The sequence below is a fragment of the Calypte anna genome, chromosome 3, assembly GCF_003957555.1.
Source record: "Calypte anna isolate BGI_N300 chromosome 3, bCalAnn1_v1.p, whole genome shotgun sequence".
Lineage (NCBI taxonomy): Eukaryota > Metazoa > Chordata > Aves > Apodiformes > Trochilidae > Calypte > Calypte anna.
The window spans coordinates 61,287,931-61,305,367 of NC_044246.1; the positions used below are offsets into that span (position 1 = coordinate 61,287,931).

Below are 17,437 nucleotides of genomic sequence, written 5' to 3' on the forward strand. Positions count from 1 at the left end.
GCTTTCCTCAGCTCTGAGGAAAATATTTTACCGTCCAGGAGGATACAGAGGCCCCACCTGAGCCCTCCTTTGGGGAGGAACAGACAAGATAGATGCCAGAATTGACCAAACAGAGTATTCCATCCCATATACGTCACACTCAGTATAAATTTGAGGCATCACGTGGGCCAAGCCAGATCTTTTCCGGATCTTTTCCTGCTTCCCTTCCTCCCTGGCATCCTGGAAGGATCCTGTCCATTTTCGTCTGCCTGTGGTCCTGATCCGTGCCAGCCCGTATCTGTGTGTTCCTGCCTCCGGTTCCCGACTGCTGCCGGCTCCAGGAGTCCAGTCTGGACTTTCCCAGGGCTGCCCTACAGCCTCGGTGGTGACGTGAGAGTTATTGGGGGAAAGGGGGGAGGAATGTGGTTTCCATTTTCCTGTATATTTGTATATATTTAGTAATTTTTCCCTATTTACCATTACTGTTTCATTAAAGTTGTGTAGTTTAGTTTCCAACTCATAAGTCTCTCTCCCTTATTCTCTCTCCTTTCTTCATCGAGGGGAGAGAGAGATTAAAGAGAGCGTCTGTTATTCGGTTTAATTGCCGGGTCAGTGTTAAACCGTGACAGTTTTCAAATGCTATGCTTTTCCCATCCTTGTGGTTAATTCCAGGCAAACCCTATTATAACTTCAGCCAGTTGAATCAGATTATAGCAGAATGAATCCAGTATGAAAGAATTTTAAAAAAACCTATAGTGATTGGACACAAGCTTCTCAAGTCATACACAATAAAATTTCAAATTGCAGAGTTCTAATTTGGAATAAACCACAAAGTTATCAACTTGAACTTATTCCATCTAGACTAACCAAAACATTACTCAGTATTTCGATAAAAGACCTTCAAAATATTTGTACAGAGGACTCAGTTAATTGATCCTCCTCCCAGACTTCACTATACCAGTGGCACAAACATTGTGTGGTCCTAAGTCACTTTCTTTGTTATCTGTAAAAACAAAGCAAATAAAGCAACAATATTTATTATTTTCCACAAATGCAAATGTGTCAAACTCAGTGTTGGGCTATTTGAAGGTGGATAATTATATCATGCTTATTTCCCTTCAGGTTTAATCAAAATTAATTATTTTTTCCATTCCCTTTTAAGTTCGCTGCGGAGAAAGAAGTGTTGAGTGCTGTTAAACAGATGCTTCATTAGCTCTGAAATAAGTGTTTTCTTACAGAACCTATAAAACAACCTGTCTGGAGAAAGATGCAAGAAAGAAGCTGCTTTTTTTTGCAGTGATCAGAAGATCATTGAGTTAAAACTCAGAACAGGTGTTTGTCCAAAGATAATTGTTCTCCTTTTGACCAAGAGACATTCCTTACTGATGTTTCAGCTGTTTTCAATGGTTTTCAAAGGTCAATACCCTCAGTAATCAGTTCCGGTACGTCTCTATTTTACTTACAAGAAAGATTTTCCTAGATTGTGATTTGTACCAGCGCCTTTGCTATATATTAGTCTCATCTTTGGGAAAACCTTGACATAACTGATGAAAATTAAGTCCCAGTTCAATTGTATCTTTTTAAGCCTACAAATTTAAATTATTTCTGTCTTTCTTTCTTATCTCTCCTCTACTACATTTCCATTTAGGCTTCATGATATCTTTGGGATTCTCTCTAAACTGCCTCAGTCATAACGGAGTTCAGTGCCCAGGACTGTAACCAGAACTTAGCACTAGGAACCCTCAGAAGGATTTTTATGTGTTTTGGAAAGCCATGCCTCTCTTCATGCATTTCCTACCTTCTCATACGAATACTCTCACTTATTGATGAGAAAATCTTAAGGACATTACAAGAACAGTCTGACCTGAATTATCAGCTTTTACATCTTACCAAACAACATAATTCAAAACCTTTTTTTTTTTCCCCAGTGGAAAGTATTGAATAGAAGTAAAGGATGTTTTATTTTTCACTGGGAAACTGAAGTATTTCGTTTGGGATCTACAAACTTTATTATTTGAGCTGCATTTAAACATGCATTTATGTGTTAGGAACAAAATATATTTTTGTGTTTGTGAAAATAGTTTTTCTCCAAAGACACCTTTTCAATTTCATTTTTTGAAGAAAATGCTTAGCAGTTCCCTCCCATAACTGTTTGGCAAACAACTTCACTCTCCCTCCTCATGCTTCCCTTTTTTGGCACAATGCCACAAACATCCTGAAGAGATATGGCATCTTTGACCAGCATTGCAAACTCTGTATTGACAAGAACAAAAATTTCATGCTGCACTATTTTTGTACTCATTTTCTTCTAGAGCATTTAGTAAATCAGAACCAGTATTTACATCCCCCTCTCACTCCCACTTACTCTTGCCCTTACTGTAGTTAGCAAGGGAAGACCAAGACTCCATCGTCCTCAGCCTTACTGCTCAAGAAATGGACAGAGGAGACAAGCCACCCTGCATAATGCCTGGACCCAACAGAGGAGAGTCTTATTCCTGGTGCATTGTTCAGTTTCATATTAAATGATGAATTATAATATTTTCTACTGATGTGGCTTCTTCATACTTGGAAGCATAGCAGTCTTCTTGTATTTAATGGGCCTGAATGCCATAACCGCACATACCTTTAACATCATTTTCTAACATCTTGGCTTCATTAAGGACCCTGAAGCTTTTCTGAAGCGAGCTCTTGGCGCCATCCTTCAATGATCCTTGAGGACCAGATGTCTGTAGACAAACAAGCAGTGTTATACATACAGAAAAGTCTGAAGTCATAATATGAAGATGATCTAGTGAACAATCATTTAAATTTTAAATGAAGGTCAACAATCTCTAAATTATATTTCATCGTGGTTATACCAATCTACATGAGACCAAAAGGTTTTCCCCAATTAATTTCCTTTTGATAAGTGAAGACAGATCTGCAGAAATGTTTATTGTTTTAAAAACACAGGTTTGGCTCTCAAAGCAGTACTTTGTCCAAAACGAATAAACAAAAAAATATTTCAACTTGAACATGGGTTCACCCCTCCATCCTTCATTTTATCATGCTACTTTAAGATCTTTCTTTTGAAAATATCCATCTCTATCTTCATTGCAGAGGCTGAACAATAGAGAATCACAGATAGAATGATTTTTCTAAATTAGTATTTTCAGTTAGTAGGAAATGCTCTAGGTTCCAAACCTCCTACTGTTCAGTTTGTAAGACTGAACTCAGGTTACACATCATACTGAATACATTTCTTTCAGAATACTCTTGACAGCCAGATAACATTCTGTATTAGTCATGGGTCACAGCCTTGTAACTAGTATGTAATTAAGAAGCAGCTACTTTTCATTTTTCAGGGCAGATACATATACTCAAAAATTAACTGTGTGTCAATTAAATGACACAGCTATTATTATTATTCATTATTTATATAATGAGCAAGCCCAGAGGAGATATTTTGCATACTACTGAATCTTTCTTGGTTTTTTTGATGACACTGTAAAACCATATATTGGACTTGTCCATTTTTTTTCCTTTTTAAAACCTTAGGGAATGCTTTGGATGCATTCAAAAGTCAAAGCTTTTTATTACAGGATATCTCATGGCATACATTGCCATACAGCTATTAAAGAAAGCTATGGTATAGTTATTATATTAAGATTCCTTTAATTAAGATGGGATGTAAATGCATGTTTAATTTTCATCATAGGCTAATAATTTTATGAAGCAAGGTCCACATGACTGCCATAATTCCAGGCTCACCAGAAATATTAAGCTGTGTACACAAATTTCTTTCAACATAAACAAACCCCAGACATTTGAAAGATTAATAAAATTAGCTTCTTATAGATTTTCTTTGTTACGTTATACAATTAACATTGGTAATAAAAGAATACATATAAACTCAAGGGAAAATAAAGATTCCCCAGTTAAGCAAAAGATGTTCCTGTAGGAAGAATGTTTGGCAAGATTCAGTGGCAGATGCACCTGTCAAATCAGATAATACTTTTATATTCCTTTTCTCATTAGGAACAGAACCCAGGGTATAATCACTTTATGACCAGGGACTTAAAAAAAAATAATTTATATCAAATGACTTGGCATAGTTGACTGCCTGCTAAAGCAGTTCATATTCAATACGGTGATGTTGGAAGGCCAGACTTACGATGCAAAGCCAAGTAATTTATCAGATCAAGGACAATTATTTGGCACATACTTACAATGAGTCAAAACCAGATTTCAGCATAAAGATAATACTAGAAAAGCTCCTCTAGAGACATATAAACTTGTACTGATTGAAAGATTTATATTTATTTTAAAATTATTTTGAAATAGGAGCATTAATCAAGACATCTGATGCAAAACATTTATTTTTGCTAGCTTTTCTTGTGGTTAATGAGACATCAAGTTATGATGAAGTTATTAGTTAAAAAAAAACTAAACAACCACATTTTCTAGCTTTGTGTGAGGTGAGTTTGTGTGCTTGTGGCAAGTCTGAGTCATGATAGACCACTTTATGATGAAATGAGACTGACATCAACAGATCTGTAATATTATTTTCTAAATTGAGATACCTGATGGAAAAAAAGAAAATGTAAAAAAAAAATTGTGGTTCAAGATAAACTGGAAAAATCAGAAAGTCACAGGCAATGAATTTGTTCTAATTCTGTCTCTTCCAGAGCATCCACAATCTGAGGATAGAACCTTCCTCACTCTGTGCCTTCCTTCACATCCCCTACCCTCACCTTGCAAGCTCTGTGCAGCTTGACTGCTCACAGTATCTTCTGGCAGAAGTGGGATCTCATTATGTATCCGAACAATGAAATCTCAATTATGGTTTAGAGGCATAAATGCTGTTATAATGATATAATACAAAACTCTGCCACTGAAACTACACATCATCCTTAACATTTTGCTTTTTTTTTTTGTACCCATGAGTTAGCAAAACCTTTAACAAAGTTTAACAGCAAAATAAAAACACATATCAAAACACAGAAAAAAATGAATTGATAATTAGCAGACAATTTTGGGAAAGAAAAGAATTTACTGAGAATATCCTCTCTGTCTTCTTTTTTTTCTGGTACGTCAATGAATCTTGAACTCTGACAGCACATGCTGGGCATGGTCTGAACACATACTAGACAGAGAAATGCTGGGAATTTTGTAGAAAGGAATTTTTTCTGAGCTTTCATGAATAGATGTAAACATAAAGTAGGCTACATAATGCCTATATCTGCTAACATCTTGGTAATTTTGGTCATGCAGAAAGGTAGAGCTCCAAGCATGGATGTAAATGCACTGAGAGAGTTTTGAAGAACACACTTGAACTAACACATGTAGAGGTGTTTTCTACATCTAAGTGCTAATTCACATCAATTAAAAATAGTTCTGCTTTATTCCTAAATTAAATTATTTTCTTTTCCCACATGTGGATATTCTGGGAAGCTTTCACATTTGCAAAAGTTAGGGCTACTCTAATTTCTTCTGGTCCTGAAGGAAGCTGAATTCTGTAGTACCAAAAAGTGTTATGAATGATTTGCACCTGAAGAGGAGGCAGCTTTATGCTATTACCAGATAAGGAAACCTAGATACCCAACATAACAGCTGGGCTGCCATAACAAATGAAGTCCTAAGCAAAGAAGGAATTAGGGCCCTAAACACCCTACACATCCCCAGTGGTTCCAATTTCTAGGCTGTAAGCCCTCTCTAAAAAACCTAAGAATAATCACACTTTTTCAAGATGTATTGTATAACTCTGATTCTGATATGAAACACATGCTGTGTCTGTTAACATGACTCCCCTCAGTCAGTTACTATCTTGTCTAAGTAATGGGATATTGAAGCTGCTTGAATGCTAGAGATTTCTCATCTGTGATAAATTTATTTTGCTCTTAAAGGAGAGAGAAAATCCATCATAAAAAGCTTGGGAGGAATTTTTCTGTCATATTTTAAATATAATTTTCCCAAGCAATTTATCAGGCTTTTTTTTTATCACAATGACTTTTAAGTATCTTTTAATTCTTGCTATTAGCAATGTTAATTTAATTTGAAAACAAAGTAATTTTCCCATTACAAACTAAAAAAACAAAACCCCCTGATATATCACTAAGATTCTTGTAAATTATTAGCTCCAGTGACATACTGGGTGAAATCTAAAATTTAGCCCTGGCAGTTTGTGCACCAGCCTGCTGCTGTAGAGAAACCTTCCTCCCTGGCCCCAACACTGCAATAGGTTCAGGGATGTACGTGAGCTACAGCACTTTTCTCTGTTATCTGCTAGCAGATAACTCTGGAGATCAGAGTCATTTACAGAAGACAGGCACTCACAACTGATCTCTGTCTTCTACACATGATTAGGAAGGAGGAGACACAGTTTCTAGGGGCTTCTCAGTCTGAGGAGCTCAAATCCACAGATGATGCCTTCTGTGAGGATGCTTCAATCAAAGTGCTCCTGACAACCTAGAGTAAGAGTGTATACCTGTTCTCACACTGAAGCTCACTTAATTTAAGTTCCTTGGCACCTGCAGAAAGAGGGCCCCTGACTTACCTGGCTGGCAGTCAAGCTCTTCACTTAGGATGAGCCAACACTCAACAGTCTTTGCATAAGAAAACAACAAAAACAAAAAAGAATAGCAAAATGATGACTGAACTTCATAATTAACACAGTCTATAAACCTGGGCTGAAATCCTCCCATCATTCACCAAATAATGGTTAAATCTATCCACTTTCTCTACAAAGTCTAATCAGCCAGTTTACCATATGATATATATTCAGTTTTGTAGCCACACTCTAATTGCTTTTTTTTGTTTCTTGACTGTTATGTCTTTTTCCTATTCAGTCCCTGAACCATCTGCCTGCCTTATTCACTGCAAGTCAAAGAAGCAAAAGATATCTCAATTACTTTTTTTCAGTGTAATCAGGAGTTCCAGTGAAACAACTAACTATTTACAAAGAACTAGGACGTACTAATGCACAAGGTGAAATTTTTTCACCGAGAGAAATATAATAATTGGTGTCACTTGAAATAGAACTTGTCAATGTAAACACCCTAAAAATATTAAAATTTTTGTGCAGTGGCTAGATCACTTTGTCCCTCTCCTAAATACAGTCCTTTAAGCATGTGATTGCTTTTGGTATTCTTGTAATCGATGTGACTGAAGAAGCTCCCTGAGACCTTTACAAATGTACAAGTGCTGTAACTACAAATTGGTTCTGTTCATATATATGTTTCTGTATCAAATACAGGGTCTGGCAATTTCATATTATGCTGTCATTTCCTCATGTTTCTATGTGCCTGCAAAGTGCATATCAGTCGCTTTCTGAAAGACTTCCATAAATTAGCCATTAACTCCTTTGATCTTTGACAAAAAAATAATTCTGGCTATGCTCAGAACATTTCTGCTCACAGTATATGCATTAAGGAGCCAAAACCCTTGTTATGACTCAAGGTTGGAGCCCTGGCTTTACCTTAAAAACCTGGTTTTTAAAGTTCTATTTCCTCTGAAAATCTGCATGCAGTACTTCATGGTGAGAAAGAAATTTCTCTGCAAAACCTAGCAGAGTTCACAAAAGGAGCTGAATGGTTTCTATGAATAAAACTTGCTGCTCACCTCCTACAATTCTCCATTTCTAGAACTCTGCTAGGTGCATGCAGTTGATCCTATGTGTAGAGAAGTGCCTCTGGGCATCTTCACAGAACTAGAGGGTGAACAGATAATTAAGGTAAGAAGGTCAAGCATTGACAGGGAGCCTCACAGTCCTGTTTGCAACCCTGCTCTGGATCTACAGGTTTAAGAAGGCTTTGAAGAAAGCAGACATTGTGCTGGCAGAAATTTCTTTAGGGGAAGAAGAAAGTTCAGACCCAAAAATTTTTTTCATTTCCAGTTTTGTCATTTCACACATGAGAAACCAAAAGCTAGAAGATTCTGGCTTTATTTAAGAGGCTTGTTCTAAACACCTTAAAAGTCTTATTCAGATTTTTTTCCTCTCCAGTCGCATATGCAAAGAAGGCACAGAGCTTACAAAATGTAATGATAAAGCAAATAATCCAACCGACTCATAGACAGAAAGGTATTTATCTGCCAGTATTTAACTTAGTAGAAAAGCAACCATGATTTCAGCAACTGTGTGGTCTGTCTCTAGAAGCTATGGTGACAGGGGTCTCTAAATACAGCCATAAGATGGCAAAATATGGATCTGAAATAAGGTGTAGCACACTTCCACAGAAAATTTAAGTTTTTTTCCCAATTTACTTAGTTTCCTTACCGCTTGCATGGCTTCATTTGAAATAGCCTTGGCTTCCTTGGCAACTTTTTCAGCTTCATCTGTATTATCTTTGATGTTAGTATAAGCGTTGAAAGCCAGTGTGGCATTGAAAGAGATGTTTCTGGCTTCAGTAAGGATTCTGTTGGAATGGGAAAAATAAATTCACCATTAAAACTGCTAAAATAGCTCAACAGGACATAGAACCCCACTTTTTTAGACCCAACAGCTTGTATTTCTAGGGGTATTTCTAAGGCAATTTTTATAAAGCAACACTAGAGATTTCAAGAGTTCTGGCATCATGTGCTTAATGGAATTCACCTCTCTGCAGAAAGATATAATTAAAAAATGATCACTAGAAGAGGAGGTTCTGTGAGACAAAAATGGACAAGACACTGATAAAAAATAACATAGTCATTAACCAGATACTAACCAGTCGTTAATCCAGATACTACATATTCATAACGTGGATTTATAGGTTATGTGTTGAGCCAGGCAACTCAGTGAATTGTATGTATGAACATGGGGAGAAAATCAGAGGCATGTTTTAAAGTAAAATCTATGGACAACTAATTTCTTGGTCTGGCTGCCAAACACATAAACACCAGGTCTTGAGGAGATCTCACCATCTAAGCCAAATCCTAAATGTTATTTTGCTGACCAAAATGAAAAACATAACCAATGATGCTTCATATTGAATGGGGTGTTCCATTTACACTAAGTAATCCATTCTAGCAAGTATGATTAGCTTTAAAGGTAATTTTATACAAATAATATTTTCTGGTGCAGAGACTGGAGCTCAGCTAATGAGACTCATAAAGGGGAACTTCTAGCCCACAGGTTGGAGAAATCACTTTTGTTGCACTCATCTGTATGATCTGTTCTAATATTTTCTGCAAAAAAATACTGAACCTAGAGAATTGACATAAAGATGTCTATCTGAGAATACATTATGACTGATGCCTATAAGGCTTGCCCTGAATAAAGGGAAAATGAGCTAAAATCCTTACTCGAACTGGACAGGAATGGATTTGAACTTGAATTTTTGCCTCTCTAAGAAATGTTCTAGGCATCAAGGTATACCACAACATAAGGGAGGAAGGGATTACTCCTGCTGGACCTGTTCCAGCTTGTATAAAATATTTAGTCATTGAGAGAGCATGTTTGGAAGAAAGAGAAATCCATTCACTAAGCTAGTAATTAACCTGCTCTCTGGGGAATAGGGACAGCTGGGCTCCAATTCTCCCTTTAATGAGTATTTAATGATTTCTACAAAATGCAACAGGAAAGACAAAGGGGACAGAATGTATACTCACTGGACTCCACATGCAGCTAATAAAGAGAGCAAGATACCCTTAAGGCTACCGCAGAAACAGCATGACTGAGGTGCCTCTGCCTCACTCCTGGAGAAGCATATCCCCATCCCCTTCCTCAGCCACAGATGGAGCTCACTAGGCTCTAGGAAGTTTTTTGTGATGCACTGTTAGAGAAATTAGCAGTCCAGAATAGCTGTCTAGCTAGCAGGTCAGGTATTGCTCAGAAATATGGTTCAAATCCCATTTGGTTAACTGAACTGAATTTGCCAAATACCAGTGATGTTTTATTCATGAGTAGGTGATTAGCCACAGGAGAGAAGCCTATACTAATACCTCCTTGTATACAGGAATAATAACATTTTTTTCTAGGTTAAATTAATGAACAGTTCCATGTTCTAACTCTCAAGAGAACATCCTCACCATCAATCAATATACCATTTGAAGCCTTAGGGCGTGATTGGAAAGAGAGAGCTCTCTCTCAATTTCTCCTGTAAAACGAAATGGTTCTTTCCAGCAAGTTTAGATTTAACTGAAAGACACTCAAGTGCCAGTTGTGAAGATAAATTAAGTTTTTAGTTCCCAAGACAGATACAGATTGCACATTCCTGTAAAGTATGACAATTTACTGTCGATACATGAAGTAAACAGTTTTATCCTGATGCAAGATTACACAGAACATTGGTATTTCTTTCCCCTTTGAAATTATATATATAACTGTATCTACCTGACCACAATGAAAATTTTGATTTGGAACAATTTGCTTTTAGATATAATGTTTAATATCCTTGATTTGCATTTTTTATTGTAAATCTTGAGAAACTGAAGTTGATGTCTGGATCAGATAGAAATATACTTGGTACTACTATACCATAGTGAATGCAACTTTAACACTACCTTAAGCTTCCCAAGGCCAAGCTGTCCACCTGTGTAAAGACAGAAGCACATGTGTGCACCCAGAAAAGAAGTATATTTAGCATATTTAAAAACCTCTATCTCAAAATAAGTCTTTGCCATGAGGAAGGCAAAATATTCTGGCCCACATTTTCTCTGCTTCTTAATTCCTTCATGAAAATTTCCATGTATTTGGGCATTTATATCAAAATATAAATGCAGTGGATGTGACACTAGTCACCTATTGTAGGTCTGGAGATACATCACAAAACTGACATGTCCTAATCAGGCAGTACACATTTACAAGAGCCATGTTTTTCTTGAATACTTTTTAGTCAGGAAATCACTTCTATCATTATTTTACATACTCCTCAAAATTTAAGTTAGACTGAGTATCTAGAGTAGTTGACTGCATTGTATATGAAGTCAGTAATTTTACAATATCAGACTTTGTCAGAGTTATTTCTCTGCATTTTCTTCAAAATTACAGATGCTGGTAAGAAAACAAAAATGTGTTAAGTGTCTGCTCACAAGTTTTGGGAATATTAAAGTATTCATGTAAATTTAATTATTAGTATAATAATATTTTAATAATTATAATTAAAATTAGTATAATTATTATGCTGGGGACAGGTCTAAGAGGCAGAGTATCCATGAGCTATTTCTGAGTGTTAGTGTTGCAAATGACTATCTATGGATTGCTTTTTTAAACGCAAAACCCATGCTCCCCTCACAAACACCCCTAAACAACCAAACATAAACCCACCCTTCACTTTCTATTCTTTCCAGGAATCTATACTCATGATGAGTTAAAGTGTCCTACCTCTGAAAGGGCTGTGGTCATATAAAACAAGGCCATTGCAATTCTCACATTTAGGAATCTGATAGTGGTAAACAGAAACTGAGGTTTCTGTACTTACACTTAAGTGTGTTGATCCTCAACACCTACACTGAAACTCGAGAGGGATTATTGTCTGTGACTATGGGGGATTTCTGACAAGGAACAAATTAGTACCACTGTAAGGGTCTCCTACTAAAATGGTGATCTTAAAAATAAAAATACTGCTTATTTTAAACAGACATTTATGAAAACAGATAGTGGGCTCTGTAAGACAAAGTTCAGTTTTTGTCTCATCAACATAGCAGTAAGGATATGGTCAGTTAAAATCCTTGAGTGCATCTGAGGACACTGCCACTAATACAGCCTATAAGCATCACGTGTTGTATGAAATGGTTTCGAAGAGATACACAGTTTAACCAACTGGAAAGCTGTATGCTCACACAGAACACTGGTTATTTGTATATTCTCAGTGACTGCTGTCAGAGTCCTTCAGTTTCTATCAAGAAGTTTTACAAACCTGCTTCGTGATTTTCTCATTACCAAATGGCTGCCTTACCCATCCAGTATTGCAGATGATTCATTCAGCTGGGCTGCATGGTTCTCAGCTTGCAATACCTTTTCTGGAAGCATCCTGTCATTAATTTCTTGCAGTAAGTCATCTATTTTCTTCTTCAGCTGGTCAGACATTGGCTGTATCTTATCTGCAACGCCTTCTACGTACTAAAAATATAAAAGAAAGGGCTTTAAGCAGCTGAATGCAAACACTCTGTAGCCCATTATATATACATATTTTCTTCCTTCTAAGGTATTATCTCACAACATACCCATGCATTAAGACTTTAGGGAAAAAATATGAAGAAAATAAAGGAATGGCTGGATTGGAGAGTAGAGGGGAGACAAAGCAAAATTCCAAAAGCTGTTTGCTACTCTTGAGATTAGCAGAAGTTTTTACTTTACAACAAATGTAATGCAGAGTTTCAAAGTCTATGAACTCTAATTGGAATTTCTTTCCTAAATGTAGAGGCATACATAGTAATAATAAATTGTTCTTGTGCTCTACAATAACCAACCAGTGACAGTAGTTTCATGTTTCAGGATCCTCTGAATGACTCCAATGTATTTTTGCTTATTAAAGTGTCTTAGTAAAACTATACGTTTTGAATACCTGTCATTCCTGTTCTAATAACTCATCTCAAAGTATTTCCCTTTTCTCTGAAAGGCATTTTTCCATTCATTAGAACAATTTTCAGTGCAAGGTGGAAATACTTGCAGAAACAATGATAACTCACTATTTATTTTTTTTTCTAGCTAAGGCATTTATCTCATATTCTGTTGATAAAACTTTTAAGGCTGAATTTTCAAAAAAATGTAAAAAGATAATTCAATTCTCTCCTGTTTTTAGAGTAAGTTTATCTAGACTTCGAAGTCTATCCAGACTTAAAATTGTTGCCACAGGCAACAAACTATTTCTGAAGCTTCCTACTGATATGCATACACAGGTTTTGTGCAGATAAATCCACATCTAGATCACATAGTTGCAGTGAGATTATGAATGGGTCTGCTGCATCTGAAATTCTAGAGATAAAGTTAGTACCACGATTACGATATCATACTTATAAAAGAAGGCAGAATTCATGAAAAATTATGAGCTAGCTCTTTATGTAATCCAATGAACCATTTAAATCTTAAAGTTAGTAATTTTTATATCCCAGATTAGCTTTTCCATCATACAGCAATGAAAAACATTATTTCTTCCAATTCAAATACAGCAACGTTGATAAATAAACAGCAAAAATCAAGTTTTAATTAAATTATCCCTTTTGCTTCCATAATGATGCTTAGTTGTACTAATTCCCCAGTAAGACACTTACCTCTATATCTAAGCTGATTCCATTTACAAGTCTGTTGGCTTCCTCAAGGATATCATTCCCTTCCTGTAGGCTCTTCTCAACATCTCGTCTCCCATCTTCTACATCTTGCTTCTTTTTCTATTGGGTATATTCACAAAAAGAAAAGTATGAGTTGTTTCCTAGAGCAGGGATGCCAGTTCAAATACCAAGATCCCTATACAAGGCTGCATTTTGTCACCATGTCACAATGAATTCTCTGAGTTTTCAGTGCAGTGACAGTGACAACAATAAAGCACTCAGTAATGTAAGATACCTTTTCTTTCTCCTCCTGTCCCCAGCTTTTATCACCCTCCCACATGGAAGTTTTTTTGTTGAAGTGTCACAGAGTTAACAAACACTAGCAGCATTGCAAAATGAATCAGAAAGAAGTTAGAAATCCTGTACTTTATCCAGACATGAAAGTTCCTTGTTTTGACAATTACCTTCTCTGGCTATGAAGACAAAATTTATCAAATATTCCTCTGCTTTCCTACTTACATCTACTGTGTCACTAGCTACTGAAAGCAAAAGAAAAGAGGGGGATTTGAAGCAACCTTATGATTCCTGATTATCCAGCTAGTACAACTACTGCATCTTGGGTAGTAAGGATGGACTTCTGAATAAGGAAATGCCAATTTCCTGGGCAAGATCATTTGAGTATCACTGATGAGTTTGATAGGAGATAATGGAATTCTAGCTTTAAGAGCCCTGTGATGGTTTCTTGGTCAAAACAGGGTCAAAATGAAGCAAAAAGTCCTTCCCCAGGACAATCAGATAGGCAGAATTGCTGGAAAGGATACTTTCAGGCACTTTGATACTTTTATGATGGAAATGTTTTAAAAATTGGGATAGCTGGTAATTTCTCCAGGCTTTATCCATCCACCTTTGGTGAAGAAAATGCGTGATACAGAGACCACCTAACTTCTTTCCAGTACTGTATTTCCTTAATTCAATCAAGTCCACAAATCTATGAATTAAGGTCTCCACTAAGAACTGAGGTTTTGGAACTTTAATCTCATCGCTGTACATGAGAAAGCCCAATGAGGTACATAGTTGAAATATTTATCTTCATTAGGTTGACCCTGCTTTTTATGTCTTGGTTAAATGCTTGTTGATGTACAACATAATATGCTCTTTAGGTCTCCACAATTTAAATTAAACCAAGCAGACCTCTCTGCTATGAAGGAGATCATTTAGAGCAGCTACTAACAACAGAGGATAGAGTTTGATTTATTACTCTGCAATATCCACACAACCCCTTCAGTCTTCTTCCCAGGGGCTTGAGAGGGAAAGTGCAAGCTTTCTAGGAGAAAATACATGACAGTAAAGATTTTAACTGAACCTCCAGTTAAATCTTGAGCACATGATTTGAATTTTACATTACTATTTATACTGGGAAGAATTCAATCTTCTTCAGAATAAGAAAGCCAATGAACTCTCAACTCTTCAATTAAAAGCAGATGATATTTTGATAAAGCTGGGGAGTAATTCTAATTTTAAAAGTCAATGTGTTTCCTCATTCTGAAGAACATTTCCTTTTAATTACATGTGATAAAGTTATGTTTTAATAGTATTCTTGTTTGTATTTTTGTTTCAAGATTTAAACATGCAAAATTACAAACTTTGATTCAACTCCAAGTAACCAAGGATACAACTTGCCAGCACTCACCTCTACCATGGTCATATTTTTTTGGTTGACTGCAGATAAACGATTAGCTTCCCTAATTTTATTCATAGCTTCTCTTAGCAGATCTCGAGCATCATCAACCTTGGTGTGGTAGCTTGCTAGCTTGTCCCGGACCTCATTTTTGAGATCCTCATTTTTCTCACTGGGCTCACCAAATAATCTCTTCACTTTGTCCAAGAGATCTTCAGCATTCCTGCAATACAACATCACCCATGAAGGCACAGAGTTTATATTCCCTACACCTAATGATCCAAATATTGTTAATAAGATGTAAATTAAGTGGTTTAAAAGGTTTAAAAAAATGCCAGCAAAGTCCTGTTTATGAATCAGAATATACTAAAAAGTTCTCCACTCAAGACTGTTTTGTTTGTTTGCTTGTTTTTGGAAAATTGTCATTCTTAAGATCTGACTAGCAACGCAAGGTTTTCTGAGACATTTTAACTTGTCAAAAAGATTTCCTTCATTCACATGAACGTGACATGTTACACAAAGTAGCTTCCTACCTTGAACTGAGAGGGTTATGTGGATATGCCTGATCTCAAGCTGTCTTGGAGCAGATAAAATGTTTTATACAGTCAAAAAACCACCAAACAACCTCCTCCAAAAACAACCCCCAAAACTTTCCTTGGAAATAAACAACCTCCACCACCCTTGGATTTATGACTTCCGGTACACAAATAATTTTTCTTATCTACAATAAATTCTGGGATATTTTTAATGGACCTTGGCAACACAAAGTTCACAAGTTCCTGGTTTTGGCAGGGGATACAATATTTCTTATTATTAGAGAAAGGACGGAGTAATGAAGTCCTTATGTGCTATCATTTCTCAGTCTCATGATACCAGGCCATTGAGTCAGTTTCATATAATAAAACACCACTGAATTAATGCAATATTATGCCAAGGACAGAAAAACATAAAAAAACCAAAACAAAACAAAAGAAATCAACACAATCAGGAAGCACTTCCAGAATTATGTTTTAGAAGAAATCTATTGCACTTCCACCTAGAACAGATTAAGGTTTTCTTCCTGTCTTATTATGTCAAAGTGTACACAGAAGTTGTGTCCAAAACAAGAACTTTCTTTTCTGAAAAAAACTGCAGAAAAAACAACATTGCAAAACCACTCCTCCTCCTCCCCCCCAAAGTATTGCCTGCCAGTTCCATTAGAAACCTTATAAAAATTTATACAATTTAGATGAGGGATCTGAACTGGAACCAAGGAACGCCAAATTGTCAACTTAACTTTGGAATTTTCTGAGATGGCTTTTTTCCCCACCTGCTGTCCCCCTCTGGTTTTCAAGACAAAAGTTATTCATATCAATTTGCAGCTTATGAGGACAAAAGATTTACTCAAAAATACAACCCCAGTATTGACAGATTGTCACAGAAGAAGTGTAGAAAGGAATTTAGATTTTCTCCCATACCTCCTCCATTGTTTTTGTTTTAAAAAGCTACTATCTTACACCTCTGGCAGATTTTGACACCCTTATGACTCTGCAGTACTGGAGGAAAAGTACAATACTAACATTCTGTGATTCTGTATTTCCTTTTTAAGGTTTTCCTTACCTCAAAACACAGTCCAGGCTGCCTATCTGTTAAGTAAAACTTCTTGTCCTCAAAAGTTCTTATTGGTGCTCTGAAGATAACACTTACTTATTGACCTGTGTTGCATTTTTCTCTCTGCTCTTTCTAATAAATTACAAGGTAATAAATCCGTGACAGGTAATCTCTTGCTTTATATACCAGAATTTCTGTGTCTGAAAAGCATCACATTTCTTGAAATACTATCTTGTACATATAAGCTGTGCTACTTTTACTGGATACCTTTCCAGAAAAAGAACAAAGCTATAAAAAATGCTTGAAGAATTAAAAGAAACAATTACAGGCCTGACCTAACAACTTGGAATGACCTGAATGCTCAGAATGAGCATAAGGGAATAAAAGAAAGATTAGGAACTGATGACAAACTTATTTTAAAAATCCTTATATATATGAGAGTCTAAATATATTAGAATATACTATCTGGAGCAGAAATGAGAACTGCAACATCATCAGTAACAAAGATAAGGTAATCAATTGTCAATTGTCCTTCCACATATAACAATGAAAATAGGAAGCATTGTCAAGAAACAGGAGGAATCTCTTCAAACACTGTATGGCCAAGTTAAGCAATTAAATCCTACAGGAAACTGGATGATGGAAGTTCACAGTGGCACAAAAGCTATCAGACAAATTTATGGAAGAAAATGTCACACAAAAAGAAAGCTATTGAGCATAGTGAATGAAAGACAGAATTCTGTCTCACAGCATACCTTGGTAGCACCTCAGTGGCATCCAAGAAATGTATAGGAATGTTATAAAATATTGAAATATTTATTTCATAAGTATGACAATCAGGACATTTAGGAGAGAAATTCTTAACATGCTCTTTTAAAGAGAGAAACTATTGACTAATGTGCCACCTAACTATACTAAGGCAATTAGATTACAGACTGAAAAGTTTGAAGAGGTGAGGGAAAAAGCTGCACATGTAAGAGAAGCTTTGTCATTTATGAAATCTAGAAGACTTTATTTAATCTG

The 17,437-nt window shown here is 36.1% G+C and overlaps 1 protein-coding gene across 1 annotated transcript in view; it reads right to left on the minus strand.

Annotated features, from left to right (window-relative positions):
- The window catches only part of LAMA2 (laminin subunit alpha 2), a 352,582-nt gene that overhangs the window by 58,342 nt on the left and 276,803 nt on the right, over positions 1–17,437 (minus strand). The window contains 5 exon segments of the mRNA XM_030447547.1: positions 2,603–2,705; positions 8,234–8,372; positions 11,835–11,998; positions 13,150–13,266; positions 14,837–15,047. Of these exon segments, the coding sequence (XP_030303407.1) occupies positions 2,603–2,705; positions 8,234–8,372; positions 11,835–11,998; positions 13,150–13,266; positions 14,837–15,047 (734 nt within the window).